This window comes from Cyprinodon tularosa, unplaced genomic scaffold, assembly GCF_016077235.1.
Source record: "Cyprinodon tularosa strain WSP-4 unplaced genomic scaffold, ASM1607723v1 ctg503, whole genome shotgun sequence".
NCBI classification, from domain to species: domain Eukaryota; kingdom Metazoa; phylum Chordata; class Actinopteri; order Cyprinodontiformes; family Cyprinodontidae; genus Cyprinodon; species Cyprinodon tularosa.
Window position 1 is genome coordinate 198,538 of NW_024039234.1, and position 18,243 is coordinate 216,780.

The following is an 18,243-nucleotide window of genomic DNA, read 5'->3' on the forward strand; positions in this document are numbered from 1 at the left end:
TGGAAAGCTTTTTGTGATCCTCTTGGTAACCTTGGCTTATTCGAATTGTGTTTTCTGTTTTCATCACAAGTTCAGAGGAAACTTTGCTTTTGCTGTGGCAAATCTCAAGTTGTTAAAAGATCTTCCCTTAAATAAGAAGTTTATTTGGCTTTTTTATCAATCAGCATCTGGCCAGAGTTGCTTTATAACTGCATGATTTTAACCACTAAAATCTGTTTTTCCCCCTTTATTATAACACCAAGTAAAACTACGATATCTATAGCACAAACAGAAATCATTTTAGTCTAAATGTAATTTATTACCATTAATCCACATGAAAGCTTTATATCAAGGCGTTTCCTCTTTCCATTGCTCTAGCATGCACACTGAATTCCCCTTTGTAATCTGCATATCTTCTGTGTCCTAAAATAAGTTAATGTTGGTAGAGATATGCTGCCACCCAGTGTTATCTGGAGGTTGTTGCACAAAGTTAGAAAAGAAATTAAAACACTGAACATGCCACCCGCTTAAGGATTTTTCATAAAACGGTGCACATATACACATGCAAATTGTGTGTTTGTTGCCTTTAGTATTTCTGTTTTATCAATAAAGATACAATGCAAGCTTGGATGAATGAAAACTGATGGATACTATATTTTCAAATTTGTGTGAGTTAATTGATGGAAGAAATAATCTAGATTTCCTTCCTTCATTTTGATAGAATTCAATTCAATTAAATTTATTGATTTTTATATAGCGTCAATTCACAACACATGGCATCTCAAGGCACTTTACAGTTCACCAAATCACACAGTCAAATTGATTCAGAGTTTTCTATCTATGTAATCCCTCACACTAAGCATGCTTGTAGCGACAGTGGAGAGAAAAACTCTCTTTGAACAGGAAGAAACCTCCAGCAGAACCAGGCTCAGTGTGAGCGGCCATCTGCCGGTTCAAGGAGATACAAAAAGCAGCTGTAAAAGGCGGCCCCGTCCAGGAAACACACAGCCAGGCAGACGACCTCCAAGCCAGAGGATGAAGAGAGCACACCCAGCCAGTCACAGTCAGAGAAACAGGACTACACTGGAAAACTTGCTGATCTCCAACATCTATAAACAAGGGCGTTGATGGCAGCAGCACAGTTGATAATAAATAATAATCCCACATGTACATTTTTAAGATGCAAATTAAGGTTACACTAACTGTTAAGTGGAAAAGCATCTCCTAAACGTATCCTTAAACAGTTAGCATAATAATTTCTAGGGACTTGCATGTCTTGGAACTAGACTCAAGTCTTTGTGGAAAGGCTTCAGACTTAATATTTAAAAAACAAAGACCATCTCACCCTTAGGAACTGCAATATTACAGGTTAGAAAGGAAAAGTTTTAAGCCTAGTCTTAAAAGTACACAGGGTGACTGCCTCATGGACTAAAACTAGAGGTTTGTTTTACAGGAGAGAAGGCTCATAACTAAAAGACCTGTCTCTTATTTTACTTTTAGAAATTGTAAAAGCAACTAGTAAACTGGCAGTTTAGGAAAAAGGTGTTCTGTTGAGAACAAAAGAAACAATCAGATATCTGATATCCATATTAAGACAATTTTTATGCCATATGCCATGATCATACGTTTTGGACATTGGGAACCAGTGTCCATATTTCATCTTGACATGATGATGTGGAATCAGATGTGGAATCTCTGCAACAACCTCCGTTTCAGGCTAGGCCTCCACAAGCAAGTCACATGGAAGCCACCAGAGGTGTGAAAAACCACCCCCCTCTCTGTGTAGACAGAGAAAACCAGAGAGCACACAGAATTCTCTCTCTTCTGCTTCAGCCTCTCTTTTTGCCTACTCACTCTTTGGCTCCTGCTCTCCTTGCCTCCTCTCCCTTGCCCAGGGAGATGGGGTCCGCCGCAGTGGAAACCAGTTCTCCAGAACCATCAAGGATAAGTCAAAACCTTTCAGGACCAAACTGCTGCAACCAGACCTTTTGCAACACATTTCTCTTGAGTTTCAGAACTTACAGAGCCAAACTGGATGAGAACCATACCCTGGGTGTGAGACTGAGGGGACCCCTACTGTGAGACTGAGACAGAGAACCCCTGACTGCAGAGCTGCAAAACTGGATGAAACTCAAGCTTTCCAAATGGACATGGAAAAAGGTTTGCAGGTCTGGCATGATGAGAGAACAAGCAATGTGTCTTTTGATGATGCTAGTAATCATATCGTGTGTTTACTGCTGAGTAAAGACAACGCTAATTGATGCTAAAAAATGGACTGCATGCTACAGGAATATGTGTTGAGCTGTTGCTAAAGCTTAGACCAGCTTTATTCACTAAGGATTTAAACACTGATATAACATTAGTTTTCATTTGTTCCTCAAATGCTCATTACATTTCCATTACTAAGTATGACAAAGAGTCATTTAGTGGAATCCTGATGTCTATTCGCTGCTAGCTATTTTAAAGATGGTAAAGAATCATTTAACTAAAGGTTTTTGGTTCTTGATTAAGCAAATAATTTAATAAAACATTATTTGGCCAAATAATGTTTTATTCACCTCATGGATTTGCATTGTGAATTGGTCTGAAAACATTCAAATTTCTTTAAAATGAGTGAAAAGCTAATTTGATCATATCCCAAATTCTTCCAGATAAACTTTGGTTTCAAACACAAAATCCATCTTAAACTGTAATATGTTTTTCAACCGTTTTCCCCTTCCTCTTTCTACATAGTATTTAGTTTAGTTTAGTTGAGTTTTACTAGTCTTAGTTGAGAGTGTTAATCTGAAATATGTTTGACTTGGGGCTGAATGATTTTTGTTAATAAACTCTTATATTTTGAACAGAAGTTGAGGTGAATTTATTCCATTTATGTGCAGAAATTACTGTTTGACCATGATTAGTGCTCAAATCACTCTTTCATCTATTGTTCTAACACACAGTTAGCAGTGTTGCCAACTCCTCAGAAAGGAAAGTAGCTATTGGCTGTGCTATAAGTCGCTGAATTACGTCATTGCCTAATTTGCATAATATATATATATTTTTTTTATTTAACTTTTTCTTTTTTCCCTTGTGGTCCACTAAGGACCTTAAAAATCATGCTAAAACATGAACATTTTGAACCATAACATTTTTTTACATTACATTAACAATCTAAATGGAAAAAAAAAGACTATAAAGAATCAATGACAATGTGAGCAAATGGTAATTATTGTTTTTTTTTTTTTTTTTTTTTTACTAATAAAAATTCCCTGCACACACACAGGCTGTGCTTGCCTGCTAACAGAAAGAGTGGATCATGTTCATGTTGGTCAAGGCTCTCTATGGCAGGTTCAGCAACTGAGGGAGCTGACTCCAGAGTGATCAACCTGTGCCGTCAAACCCCGCGCATGCGCGCGGTTCATTTGCTGTCTGGACGCTGAGGGAAAGCATGCTGTGTCTCTGACTGTAGCGCTGAGAGGGACATCTGCGGAAGCGGGTAAACGGGGTTGGGACGGGGGGAGGCGCCCCACGGCAGACACCAGAAAAGTCGCTAGATTTGTCGCCAGTCGCTTTTTTGAAATAGAGTCGCTGGAGGGGTCTGAAAAGTCGCTAAATATAGCGACAAAGTCGCTGAGTTGGCAACACTGACAGTTAGTAGGACTGTGTGTCATAAACAGTATATAACAGCTGAAATAATATCGGATTAAATAAGATATTTTACCCCCCCTACTGGGGAGGGCAATAAACATCCTAAAGTATCAGAAACATAAATTTCCAGCTGGCTGGGAATAGAAAAAAAAAATAATATCACAACACAATAAAAGACCTGAAATATTTCAGTTAGTGTGCAATGAATCTAAAATATAGGAATGTTCAAGTTTTATCATTACATTATGGAAAATAATAAACTTTATCACAATATGCTAATATCCTTGGATATCCCAGAATTCATTGCGAGACCAAGCAAGCCAGCTGCTCTGTGATCAGAGGAAATGTTAGCGCCGAACAGTGGTGAAAATTGGAAGTTCAGTTTAATATAATACAAGTCTGTGAATAGTTCAGTCTGAAATTAAAGCTACAGTGTGTAATAATTACAGGGATATACAGTCAGAAATGTAATATATTATACATAACTATGTTATTTATCATCATCTACGAGCTCAGCCTCTTAACCTTAATATTTGTGTTTCCTTAGAATTCGTTATTTATAATTACATAGGAGCGGGTCTCGCAGCCATGGAGGCAGACATCTTTGCGCTACGGCAGCGCAGAGCCAACAAACTAGCAATTGCGAGATCACCCATTACGCTCGAAAGTAACTACGGCAAGTTGAGAGAGATGAACTGAGACGGTACTGAACAATAGATGGCAGTATTAAAATTATCTATGTAAACAAACCTCATCACTTGAGAAGGTAGGTGATGCGGACGTCGTGGAAGACATTTTGTCCCGTAACGCTCGCCTTACTGTTGGGGGGGAGAAGCGGTGGGGGGGAGATGTTCATGTTGCTGCGGTCTGGTCTGCAGTCTGAATGTTAGATGTCGCTGAAAAGTACACACTGTAGCTTTAATGAAAATATTTGTTTTAATGGTTATTGAGTCAGATATGTGGCGGTAATAGGATTTTGATTTTTTTAAGGCTGTTTTGCACAATATGCTTAACTAAGATTTTATTTATTTTTTTTTATATTAGAGACTTTGCAGATATATTCTTTATACATACGTTGTTTAGATTTACTTATATATTTATACCCCTTTTATAGAATAAAAAATCTCTTTATTGTCCCTCAATGGGCAAATTTACAGCAGCAGAAAGATTATTGAAAATGGTCACACAAATGTGGACCTTAGAAAAATGTATAAGAATAACATAATAGGGAAGAGTTAAAATATAAACAATTAAATACTGTAAAGTGTTTTAACAATATAAAACTGTGCACCTGGAGAATAAATAACCAATATCCAGCTATGGACATTTTTACAGTAATGGATATTTGAAAATAGAAGCAACATCAGAGATGTGCAAAATGACAGCAGCATGTTATTTAACTGACTAAGGTTTAGATCATTACATTTGATTTTATTTGTTCATGCTCCCGGTGGTTGGAACCTTTATTCCACTCAATAAAAAAGAAAGAAAACGAACAGTTTTTAAAACTTCAGTATTCATTCTTTTCTTGCTTTGTGTGTCAATTGTCACGGTTGCTAAGCAACATAGCCTGCGGTGGTAAAACCCGTCGAAGGGTAGACCTGTTTGAATTCACAGCCAAAACTCTTCCGGTATCCTTATTTTCACGGACTTCGAAGGATTCAGTTTAGGTAGACCGCCTCGTTGAAGGACTCAGCCCATGAATTCGAACAGGGCCTTGGTCTAGAACCGCCGCTGTCGTCCAGTCACCTGTCCGTCCGTTAGGGGGAGCAGAGCTTCCAGATTAGCACAGAGCTGTTCAACGCATTTTCCAGATTCTAGAAGGGCAGGGTGGTTAGCCCCCGCAAGAGGAGAGCTTCTTCTCACACTACTTGTTGTTTTATTAGAAGAGATTTAAGATCGAACTGTATGGTTAGTTGGTTTTACCGCACGCGAAACATTGTTTGCATCCCAGAAACACAGGAGGGAAAATGACAGATCCTGTTGTAGCAGACACTCGCCGGTTGAATTCCAAACCCCAGGACCTGACGGATGCTTACGGCCCCCCGAGCAATTTTCTGGAAATAGACGTTTACGATCCACAGATCGTCGGAGTCGGCCGGAATCGTTACACCACTTACGAAGTTCGCATGAGGGTAAGAGTGGAGGCATTGGTGTGGAAAAACTTGGGGAGTTGGATTAGCTTCGTGCGCTAAGCTAACAGATAAATTCGGAGTTGTTGTTTAGCTTGTTAGCATTGCAGGAGAGCGACTGAGCTGTCGCTTCGAGGGCGGGCCGCCCGCACTGCCTCGAGGCGGGCCAGCGTTAAAACCAGACACCGGGGATGATCCGCGGCCTGGTCTAGCTGGTGCTTTTACGTCTGAGATACTGTCAGTTTTCAGAGGTCTCCTAAACGTCGACATTGCTCTATCTGAGTTCAGACGACGTGAAGCTATTTTTAAAAAGCATTGAAATAGGTTCATTATAACTTAATCCGGTTAAATATAGCTATTGAGTCTGAAAACCGCTGTTAAAAGTAACACCGGAAAGCTAACGACTAACGAGGATGGACTGTGGTAGTGTCTCCGAATGTGTCACTAATTTCCTGTTTTCGCTTAAATAAAAGTATTAAAACCCCCTGATATTAATAAAAGAAGTCGTATTTATTACATTTGTTTCTAAAAACAGCCGTTTTTATATTGAAACAATATCGAAACGTATAAGCCTGCTATCTATTTTAATAACACTTTATACTGTTTCCCTTGCTTAACCTTTACAGTTATGGTTGTAAAAGTGAAATAGAAAATTTCAAACACAGCTGAATTTTAAGGAAGTTGCGGTTTACATCCCTTTTACACTTGGTTTGACTAAATTGTCGTTTAGTATCCTAAAGTTTGTGATGAAACTCTCCATCCGGCCCCTGATTAATGTTTTATATTTATTATTATTAAAAACACATTTCTAAAGATAATATTATGTCTGTAGCTTGAAATTATTTTTTGAAAAGCTGTCAACCAAAATCAGAAAAGATAAAAATAATCACAAACCTGTCACTAACATCATGTTATCTGCTGTTTCAAAGTGTTTGTTTAAAGTTACTTTAAAAACAGTCACTTTATTCAGTTAAAATGGAAACTTAAGGACAGTATATTATGATGGCTTTATCAATAAAACACAAGATATTGTGTTTATTGGTGTATTCCAGATATTAAAGTATAAATACACCCAGCTGGCATTCATTGTTAACTAAAAACATGAGCTAATATACACTATATTGCCAAAAGTATTTGCTCACCTGCCTTGACTCACATATGAGCTTAAGTGACATCCCGTTCCTAATCCATAGGGTTCAATATGACGTCGGTCCACCCTTTGCAGCTAGAACAGCTTCAACTCTTCTGGGAAGGCTGTCCACAAGGTTTAGGAGTGTGTTTATGGGAATTTTTGACCATTCTTCCAGAAGCGCATTTGTGAGGTCGCACACTGATGTTGGACGAGAAGGCCTGGCTCTCAGTCTCCGCTCTAATTCATCCCAAAGGTGTTCTATCGGGTTGAGGTCAGGACTCTGTGCAGGCCAGTCAAGTTCATCCACACCAGACTCTGTCATCCATGTCTTTATGGACCTTGCTTTGTGCACTGGTGCACAGTCATGTTGGAAGAGGAAGGGGCCAGCTCCAAACTGTTCCCACAAAGTTGGGAGCATGGAATTGTCCAAAATGTCTTGGTATGCTGAAGCATTCAGAGTTCCTTTCACTGGAACTAAGGGGCCAAGCCCAGCTCCTGAAAAACAACCTCACACCATAATCCCCCCTCCACCAAACTTTACACTTGGCACAATGCAGTCAGACAAGTACCGTTCTCCTGGCAACCGCCAAACCCAGACCCGTCCATCAGATTGCCAGATGGAGAAGCGCGATTCGTCACTCCAGAGAACGCGTCTCCACTGCTCTAGAGTCCAGTGGCGGCGTGCTTTACACCACCGCATCCGACGCTTTGCATTGCACTTGGTGATGTATGGCTTGGATGCAGCTGCTCGACCATGGAAACCCATTCCATGAAGCTCTCTGCGCACTGTTCTTGAGCTAATCTGAAGGCCACATGAAGTTTGGAGGTCTGTAGTGATTGACTCTGCAGAAAGTTGGCGACCTCTTCGCACTATGCGCGTCAGCATCCGCTGACCCCGCTCCGTCAGTTTACGTGGCCTACCTCTTCGTGGCTGAGTTGCTGTCGTTCCCAAACACTTCCATTTTCTTATAATACAGCTGACAGTTGACTGTGGAATATTTAGGAGCGAGGAAATTTCACGACTGGATTTGTTGCACAGGTGGCATCCTATCACAGTTCCACGCTGGAATTCACTGAGCTCCTGAGAGCGACCCATTCTTTCACAAATGTTTGTAAAAACAGTCTGCATGCCTAGGTGCTTGAATTTATACACCTGTGGCCATGGAAGTGATTGGAACACCTGATTCCAATAATTTGGATGGGTAAGCAAATACTTTTGGCAATATAGTGTATTATATTAGCCTGGATATGTAAGAATAGGATACAAAGTAACTAATGTAAAATTATTCTCTAGTTATGTTTAAAATATCCAAGTCATTACAAGCAGTGGTAAATGTAATTTCAAATATAATAAAATTAGGAAAACAAAAGGACAGTCTTCAGTTAATTAAATAGCGCTTATTACCCCTGTCTCAGTATGTTTACATTTTATCACTGCTGCACTTTAAGAAATCGAAATGAGAGTGGTACTGAACGAATTTGTATACCCTCTGTGTGCACAAAATGACAAAGGTTGTCTAAGTCAGTAATCATACACATTTCTTTAATAAACAGTTTCACATTGCATCATAATAAGTCATCATAAAAAATTTCTATTTCTCAAAATAAATATTGTTTTTTTGTTTTTAAAGAAATGTCCCAAATAAAAGGTTTTTTAACTGATTTTAGATTAATGTAAACTAGGGCTGAAACAATTAATAGAATTCCTCATGATTAATCGAATTATTAAAATAATCATCAACCAATTTAGTAATCGATTACTTATTAACTGGAGTATATAGACTCTAAAACATTCCTTTAGTTGAAAGAGCGACCCACTTAGAGCAGTAATTATACCAAAATTGTAAAAAAAAAAAAAATATGTGTATATATATATATATATATATGTAAACATTTTGCATTTAAGATTAAAAAAACTTTTTCATCTTTCAGTATGCTCTATTTCGGAACTCCTCAAGTCGAAAAGTTTTGGTATTATCTGGTTAAAATCTGCAAAAAGTCTTCTTTAAGGAACCTATGGCTATTATTTTAACAAATACTTGACAGATTAATCGATTTGCAGAGTAATCTTAAGTTGCAGCACTAATGTAAACCTTTGGTCTGCCAATGCTCATTTTAACTGTTTTGTGTCTCTTTATAAACTTCAATCAATCTTCAACGTTTTCTTTTCTCAAAAAAACCTCAACAAAAGCCGCATCTGCTTTTTTCGTTAGTTGATAACATTATGTTGACACCGGCTTTGAATATCTTAAACGGATCCTGGTTATATCTTTGTTTTTTCTGCTCTCTACACAGACAAACCTTCCTATTTTCAAATTGAAGGACTCATGTGTGAGGAGAAGATACAGTGACTTTGAGTGGTTAAAGAATGAGCTGGAAAGAGACAGTAAGGTAAGTAAACAGTCTTATACAATTTCCTTGGACAGGGAACATTTCACTGATTCCTAGTTTTGAAGTATTGATCATTCTCTCAGCTTGATTTTTTTGGCTTCCAAAAGGAAATATGTTCATACTGGCATTGGAAACATTTTTCCTAATCTGATTACTACTGATTGAAAGTATTTTTGTTTATCTACTCATAGTGAGGAAATTGTGTTACATAAGTGCAGTGAATAATATCCGTAGGAGGTCAGTCTTCATTAAGCTTGCCTTTTTTTAGATGTTACATTTCAGTTCGAATCTACGATATCGGTTATTGGGTTATATGGTATACCATCCAAAAGAAGTTTATAAATGTGAATGGAAGGAAAATGAAGATTTTTGTATGATCCGATCTGAAAGACGTAGCGTGGCACTTTCTATTTAACGCCCCCAAATAAAATCCGTCTGTGTTTAATTGAATCCCAGTACAAACTCATAGCATCATGAAGAGCAAAGAACAGCAGACAAGTCAGGGATAAAACAATATCACTGACATCCAACCAAAATATCCACGATGACCTTCTTATTCTGATAACACGTCTGAATCGATAAGTAGGGATCCAGCACACAGCTCTTAATTGGTTATATCTGAAAGGCAAATTTTTCTGCCCAGATATTGGCAACACTGAATTGTCTAGTGGTTCTAAATCTTACGGGGTCCCACAAGGCTCAATTTTAGAGCACTTGCTTTTTCTCTTTGCATTATCTGTCAGTCTGTGCCATTTTCATGCTGATGACTGAATTGTTTAGACCAGGCATCCCCAAACTCGGTCCTCAAGGCCCCCTGTCCTGCAGGTTTTAGAGGTTTCCTTGCTCCAGCAAAGCTGATTTTAATTGAAAGCTGATTAACAGGCTTTTGGTCTACTGCAATCATTATAACCAGCTGTGCTGAAGCAGAGAAGCCTCTAAAACCTGCAGGACAGGGGGCCTTGAGGACCGAGTTTGGGGATGCCTGGTTTAGACGACGTTAAACCTGGCTAGCCCTTAACTTTTAAAAAGTGTAACGAGAAAAAAAATGGGGCTTTAATGTTTGTCACGAATTTGGGTTTTAAGGCGGACAGTGTTTTTAAATTGTAGAGGCAAATTGGAGCAGTTGTCAGATCATGCTTTCATCAGTTAGTTTTAGATTTTTAAAACATGGCTCTGGTTTTTTATTTGCTGGCTTTTAACACTGGCACGACTAAATAGTTGTGACCTTGTTTATTTAGCTTCAACAAATTCTTATTATTTCCTTATTATATATCTTCATGCTGTATTTTATTGTTTTTTAGCACTTTGTTTTCAGCTGTTTTAAACGGCTCTTTAAGTAAAGTTGATGATGTCCTTACCGTTAACCTAAACTGACTGCCAGATCTGCCCTCTATAGAACAGTCCTGAAAAAAGGTTAAAGGCTGTTATTAAAACAAAACCATTAGTAAAGCTGTTGGGAATTTTCCACAACGAACAGTTGGAAACAGTTTGTTTTCAGATGTGAGCAAAATGGAACTTTTTGATCGATAGGCCAACCCTGAATAATGATTATTTTTAGGAGAGTTTTTTTTATTCTAATGCTCTGTCAGAACATCTGTTTAAGTAAGTGTTTAGCTTTAGATGGAGAAATGTAGGGCTGCCTGACATTGGAAACAAGTCATGAATTAAGACGTGACATTTTTTCCATCCAAAATGTGAAGTCATGGTGGTTAGAATACCTAAGAAAACAATAGAGTTAGTATTGTGTCTACTCAACTAACAATGCACAATGTAGCAGGCTTTTAGCTAGGAATATTTCTTGGGTGTATACCTTGGGGTATCAAATCTTTAGGCTTTGTGCGGCATAGGGGGGGTCCGGGGGTATCCTCCCTTGGAAAATTTGAAATAGAACGCTATTTCCTGCATTTTGAGGTGGAATGCAGCTAATGTTTTTTCTTTGTTTCAACACTACTTTTGTCCTGATTATGCCTTCCCAAGTGTGTGTGTTTGACTAGACGTGGAAATTTGGAACACATGAGATAATTTTTAGATACAATATTATGTTTTTTAGGCTAATTCAAACAATCAAAAAGTGTAATGCTACGTTTAATCAGCATTTGCACAACAAAAAAGCGCCTGCTGCTTAATTTTTGATGCTTTAAGATCAGACGCTCCTCAGGAGTATCAAAGATGCGTCCAGTAAAGTGTGTTCAGATGCATCTGATGCTTCTTCTGCTCCTGTGTTCAATGGCAGAGAGTGTCTTTTCTATATTTGCTGTGGTAAAAGGGTAAAAAGTAGCTTTAATATATTTTTATACGAAAAAGTCCACCTGAAAACATCATCTGTGCAGTTCTATATTATTTCGCTGTCGGTGCTGCTCAGACCCTCACATAGCGGCAGTGTGCTGTCACTGGGAATCCAGCAGCAGCTGCGTCAGGCCTGGTCGCCTCTTAGGGGATTTTCCTCTACTGTGCATGGCGACTAGAAGTAGATGTTAGCGTTTTTCAGGTATGTCGTAGAAACTGCAAGCACCACAGTTATAAAAGCGAATATATTTTGCCAGCAGGTTTCTACATTTTAAGTTAATTTAGGCGTTGATAAACCGTTTTAGAGGAGTTATCATAGTTTTCTGCATCTGCAGCTCTGCATCTGTCTCCCTGCCAGCTCCCAGATCAGCTTCTCTATTGATGTTGTGCTTTAGGCAGCAAAAATTCAGTATTTCCAACATGCATCTGCTGCTTGTGAAATTTTGAACATATGTGGAAAGTTTCCACATTGAAAATTGACGTGTACCAAAGCCATACATCCCATAAACAGGGCTTTCAATTTGTCATTTTTGGTAGTAAAAGGTGTACAACGTAATGTGTACACCTGTATGCATTACTAGCTAAAAGCCTGCGGAGTAGCATTAACAAAGTTAATTTTATCACTTATAGCAATGTTTATGTTGTAACTAGGGGTGTGCAAAATAATCGTGATGATGATGCATCGTGATTCTAATTTTCGTGATCTACTGAATCGATTCTTGATGCTAAGAATCGATTATTAATTTAAAAAAATGAATAAATAAAATTGCATGAATGGTTGGCGAACATCAGCCAAAAACAAGTGCAATACCACTTCCAGTCCAGTAGATGTTGCTGCAAATGTGTTGACGCACGCTGCCTTGTGTCACAAGCATTTTCGGCCGTGGGATACTGTGCCGAGTCATTCAAAAACAAAACATGGAGGAGAAAATATGGCAATGCATCGCAATAATTCAAGTATCGTGATGCATCGTGATAGAATCGCATCGTGGCCTGTGAATCGTGATTCAAATCGAATCGTGACTTCTTTGGCAATACCCACCCCTAGTTGTAACATAGCTGCTGGATATTTCTCCATAATCCTTCATGTACATCATAAGCTCAAATTTGCAGGGGAATATTTAATTTTCTTTTTTTTTCCCCTGTCACATTTAGATTGTAGTACCACCTTTGCCGGGCAAAGCCCTGAAGAGACAGTTGCCATTCCGTGGAGATGAGGGCCTTTTTGAAGAGTCCTTCATTGAGGAGCGGCGGGTGGGCCTAGAGCAGTTCATCAACAGGTCGGCCAGATCAGCATCTTCCAAATGACACAAACATTAGTCAGCTACAGTGTGCTGCTTCAAAATACGCAGACCTTGTAGCTAGTTTGACGCTAGGAGAGCAACAATATTCAAGACATTGCTCTGTGTTACTTTATTATGAGCTTTTGTGTTACATCTGTTCTGTAATGCAGTAAAGATGTTGCTTCTAAGCATATTTACCCAAGTTAGCTGAGTTCTTGTTAAACATATCATACAGCATGTATTTAGCTAATCTAAATTTAACAAATTTTTGTGTAAACCTAAAATATAAAGTGTAACCTTTTTTTTTTTTCCCTTTGTGTGCAGAATTGCAGGTCACCCCTTGGCCCAGAACGAGCGCTGTCTTCACATGTTTCTGCAAGAGGAAACCATTGACCGTAACTACATTCCTGGAAAAGTACGACACTAGGTTTACTGTGGGGAATGGGGTGTGTTAAAACTGTGGGGGGTTGTTGAACTGCCTCTTGCCTTTATCTTCCCACACATCTTTTCTTTCTGTCCACTCTGTTTTCTTGCTCCTCTCACTCTTACGTTAGAGTATGTTCCTCTGCTACTCTTAAGGACATGTCAACTATATTTCAGAAAACTCTGTGACTCTTCCCAGCCTTGTGCATTTTTATTGTAACTGTACAATAAGAACAGCGCTACCGACAGTTCTCATTACGTTGTGCTTTTAAATGACATTACTGTTGCAGTACAGTCAGACTTTCTTGAACAAGTGTCACATATTGAAGATGCTAATATAATATGAATAAAGTAGAATAATGTGTCAATGTGTGTACTGGAACTAATGTTTACTTTAGAGATGCATGCATGGAAATGACATTTCTGATCCTGTTTTGTTCTCTTGTTTTTATCGTTTGTGTTTTTTCTTTTAGGTATGAATGAAGTAAGTTTGCTTTCTTTTATTTCCATCAATAATACCTTTCTTAAAGTTTAAGGCACTTGCATGGGGACTCTATAGACCAAAGGCGATAGTTCACAGATACTTAAATAGTACAAATGATAATATATCAGAAAATCCTCTCCAAGACGTCACTTTAATGACTCAACTTATCTTGAAAATAAACTCATGGATTCACTGTTGGTTGCATTATAAGAAACTTCTCCAATTCACTGTTTGGTTTTTTTTGGTTTGATTTTCATTTTTAAAGAGGTTAGATAAAATACATTTAGGTGAAATTCTACATTTAAATGCAGTAAATTTTACAAATTATGTGTTGTTTTGGTTGGTAAAAGTTACTGAGTCAAGCGGTTTTAAACCACCCCTACTGTTTAAAGTCATGTGAACTATTGTTTATAAGGAAATATGGGTTGTAAATGGCTTATTTTGTAGGAGCTAAAACTAATAACGCATATTCACAATCAATTGCTCTAATCACTGCCTGCATGGCACTCTTGCACGCTTTCTTTGTAATTATTCATCCAGTTGAAAGACTTGCTCTGCATCATTTAATCACCATTGGGTTCTCAGATGTGTTTATTCAGACTTGGAAGACTTTCAGACATAGATGTTTTCTGTAAAACCAATCTGTATCTGAAAGACTGGACAACCACTTGACTAAATATAGATTAGTTTATAGATATATAATCTGCTTCCATCTCCACTCTATTTATGTCTCTTGATTGTTTTTCAGTTTGGATTGTTGTAACCACAGACGATGTATTACAGTGGGACTTTATGTGATAAACCGACATCAAGTAGCACACAATTGTGAAGTGGGAGGTAAAGGTTACTCATCTAAAAAAAAAAAGTGAAGTTTGTTTATATCTAGCCCCTATGAGTTCAAACTTTGTAGATCCACCTTTTAGTAATAAAAGGGCAAAAATGTTGATAAACTGACATTTTTGCCCATTCTTCTTTGCCAGCTCAGTTGAATTGCATTGACGGAATCCATGAACACCTCTTGAAAACGTACTACATTGTCCCCGTTAGAGCGACCTAAACTGTTCTGATTGGATGGTGTAAAATAGAGCAGTGTTGGTTCTCCCCTCTAATCTATTGATTCACTGGATTGCTGTAGCCCGTTGGTAGTACACGGTGCTGTGAAGTCGCCATACTGGTACTCCCTAGTTTAACTGGTCAGAATGTAAACAATATGTGCGCTACAGCATCAAACTACAAAGATGTTTTCATTTTCAGGTGGGCTTTAGACTTTAAAAACAAAGATAAAGTCATCACTTTGACACACACTGCAGTGCATTTGTAGACTACTCTCATTTAAGGTAAAAAAAAAAAAAAAAAAAAAAAAGACATATCAAACTGCATATATTTAGTAGGAAGTCTATGAAATCTATAAATCATGTAATATGACATATTATACAAATCAATCACAACAAAATTAATGTGTTAATGGAGCATAGGGTTGCCAACCGTAAACAAAAATCTGAATCGTTCCGTATTTAGAAATAGAAGTACCTGTTCCGTATTTAGTGGAAAAGGAACGCACTTTGTCCCGTATTACTGTGAGAGTAAAAAAAATAGTCAAAAGCTAATAAAAAATTAAGAAAAAGGGCACCTTAGATACAAAACTTATGGTAAATGTGCTCCCGGGCGCTGTCCTGCGTTGTGCCCAATGAGCTGACAACATAAATGTAACGATCCAGAATCCCCTCATCCCATTGGTCGAGACAAGTGTTCACAGAGAAGATAGCGGGGGACAACAGAGCAGTATGGGGGACACTGACGCTGCTTTTGAGGCCGGTGCACCTTCCCATAGCGATGCTACTCAGGGAATAAAAAAAAAAGATGCAGAAATATAGGGAGGAATGGGAAAAACAAATATCTGGGTGGAAAAAGTCTGCGATAATGAATATAAAGCACACTAAAAATATGCATTAACTCAATGCAGATATGAGTCAAATATATTTAAAAAAAAAATAATAATTTCACACACAAAGGGGGGCTAAAAAAAATCTCCGCGCCAGGAGGGGTAAAGGCAATCTGGTCAGCTAGCACGCACATGTGGTTCCCCCTTTTTTTTTTTTTTTCCTAGGGAGTTGGCAACCCTAATGGAGCATAATAATACTGTAAGTAATAAGAATAATACTTGATTATGATTGATTATTATTATTGATTATGAATTGATTATGTGCATGTAGTATACATGTATTGCTTAAATTGTTATGGTAATTACATTACCGGCATTATTATGGCAAGACTCGTTGAAAGTCGGGAGTACCAACATGGCGGCAGGTGTCTTCAGTTTTTTTCGGTCTATAACAGGAGTGGGCAGCTCCAGTTCCTGAGGGCCGGTATCCTGCAATTTTTAGATGTGCCTTTGGTTTAACAAACCTGGATCAAATAATTAGATAATTACTCTGGAGCTATTAGATTCAGGTGTGTTGGACCAAGGATGGATGTAAAAGTTACCGGTTACCGGCACTCAGGAACTTGAATTGCCCACCCCTGGTCTATAAGTAATCCATTAATAAATACAGATCGGTGGTTTTCACCAGAGTATAGCTTTTTGCATGTAGCCCAAAATGATTCATTTCTGTATTTTCATTTAAGTAAACGGAGCTGAATATAAATCAACCCAAGACCTTTCAGATTGTTATTTGGACTCTGCTTTGTTAATCTATCTACTAAAACCCCAATCGACTATATTGAAGTTTATGAATATGTTGAAGAGGTATAAACACCATAGTGCCTTCGACAAATTTAGTTAAATAAATGAGCTTCATGCAATCTCCATGCGTTTGACATAAAAATTAAAAAAATCCCATTTACTTCCTGCTTTTTGGTTACATCAGTCTTTCCTGTCAAGGAAATGACACACAAGCATTGCATGTTGCACTAATGGTGATGTCTGTTGCACAGCATATGTTCATATCATCAAATGTGTTAGTTTGTGTGGGATTATCATAAGGGTAATATACTGGTCATCCAGTCTTGCATTGTAAATCTCATATTAAAAATCCATAACAATCTCAGTGGAAGTTATATTTCACCCAGGAAGAATTCAAAGCCTAAAGTTTGCCGTAATGTTTTCGTCAAAGTTGCAGTAAATTCAACCCACATTTCCGGTGTTATTTAAGGATTTCTGTGTGGATCATGTGTGGTACAGCTAGTGCAGAGAATGCTAAACACCTTCCACTGCTAACCAGAAACACAGCTTAAATGAGAAACAATGCAAGAGGGAACCAATTAGCAGTGAGCTGGAAAAGACAACTGCCTGTTGTAATCTATTCTGTGCACTATCCCTTTAGTTGATGCTTTACCGTTTTTAATTCCTGGATTTTCTACATGCTGTTTCTCTCCCTCTTTCTCTTGTCGGAAAGTCAACAGAGACACCTGCGCCTGCTCTATGTATATTAATTTCTACTTCACGTTATTACAAAGCCGATGGGAATGCGAGAAGTCTCCGGATATGTGAGAGGAACACAGCTCCTGGACGTAAAACCTAAAATCAAATGTATGAACAAGTTCATGTGTCTTTATTCGGCCATTCCACATACTGTATGTACATTATTTTTGAGCCGGTTAAGAAAACAAAATGGTATATATCTATATATATATACTTTAATAATTTCATTTGATTGGTTTTTGTTTTGTTTTTGTTTTTCTTAATGATCAATTTGCTTCCTGAATAGTTTTTCATTGATTTGATACAAAACTGTCATCAACTGCTTTCATTGGTGTTTCTAGCCTACTTTTTCATAATAGCGTCCCCAAAGTTTTGCAAACATGTAGCATCCTGATAAAGACAGCATCATGTCATTCCGGGCAGTATATTGTCCCCTCGGATAATTTTTTTCTGCAACGCTACTAAACATGTTCGACTGTGTTAACCTTGATTGATAGTTCCTGAATGAGCATGACTGCATCTCAGCTGTATGTGGTCAGGTCAGCTAGTAATAAACGTAATTAAGGTAAACACCAGTTATCTAATCACTGTGACAAGCGGTTCATTACAGGACCAATACTTCTTTGCTAAGATGCAGATTCAGCATTTGGTTGAAGGTTTCCACGCGTATATGAGGTCTCATTTGGTCTTACTCTCTGCTGGTTAAATTTCTTCATTATTGTGAAGTGTATTATTACTACATGCTGTCATTGCGGATCCACTTTGGGTTGGTGAGGAGCAATCTTGTCTTTTTTTTTTTCACCAATAAATTTCCTGCTGCCTGCTGTGTCCTGTTTCTTTGTTTCTTATTTGGATGAATGAAGATTTTTATCTAGCATCGCTGTTTGTGATCAGTGCATCAGGAGAGAGATTGGAGGAGAGAGTCCTACTGCTGCTGACCTGCAGAGGCCATAATTGAGTTCAAATGGAGGGTTTGGATCACAAGGTTTTTATTTCAAGTTTTTAAGCGAATAAACACCCATTAAAACAAGAAAAATATAAGACTTTTGAAGGAACACAACTCTGGCATCCTTTGCAGTAGC

The 18,243-nt window shown here is 38.1% G+C and overlaps 1 protein-coding gene across 2 annotated transcripts; it reads left to right on the top strand.

Annotated features, from left to right (window-relative positions):
- Positions 1–5,252: 5,252 nt before the first annotated feature.
- snx12 (sorting nexin 12) lies at positions 5,253–17,985 on the top strand. Of its 2 annotated transcripts, XM_038303098.1 has the most exons (6): positions 5,258–5,744; positions 9,169–9,264; positions 12,706–12,830; positions 13,158–13,248; positions 13,730–13,740; positions 17,136–17,985. In XM_038303098.1, exons 1-5 carry the CDS (start codon positions 5,580–5,582, stop codon positions 13,733–13,735), a joined length of 483 nt encoding a protein of 160 aa, XP_038159026.1. In that variant the 5' UTR covers positions 5,258–5,579; the 3' UTR covers positions 13,736–13,740; positions 17,136–17,985. The 2 variants fall into 2 exon arrangements, with proteins under 2 accessions (XP_038159023.1, XP_038159026.1); XM_038303095.1 differs by lacking the exons at positions 13,730–13,740; positions 17,136–17,985 and having other exon boundaries at positions 5,253–5,744; positions 13,158–13,624.
- Positions 17,986–18,243: the final 258 nt, after the last annotated feature.

Coding starts and splice junctions, on each gene's coding strand:
- snx12 (XM_038303095.1), top strand. CDS start 5,580: ATGACAGATCCTGTTGTAGCAGACACTCGCCGGTTGAATTCCAAACCC. Junction 5,745..9,168: donor CTTACGAAGTTCGCATGAGG/GTAAGAGTGGAG, acceptor CTCTCTACACAG/ACAAACCTTCCTATTTTCAA. Junction 12,831..13,157: donor CTAGAGCAGTTCATCAACAG/GTCGGCCAGATC, acceptor CTTTGTGTGCAG/AATTGCAGGTCACCCCTTGG.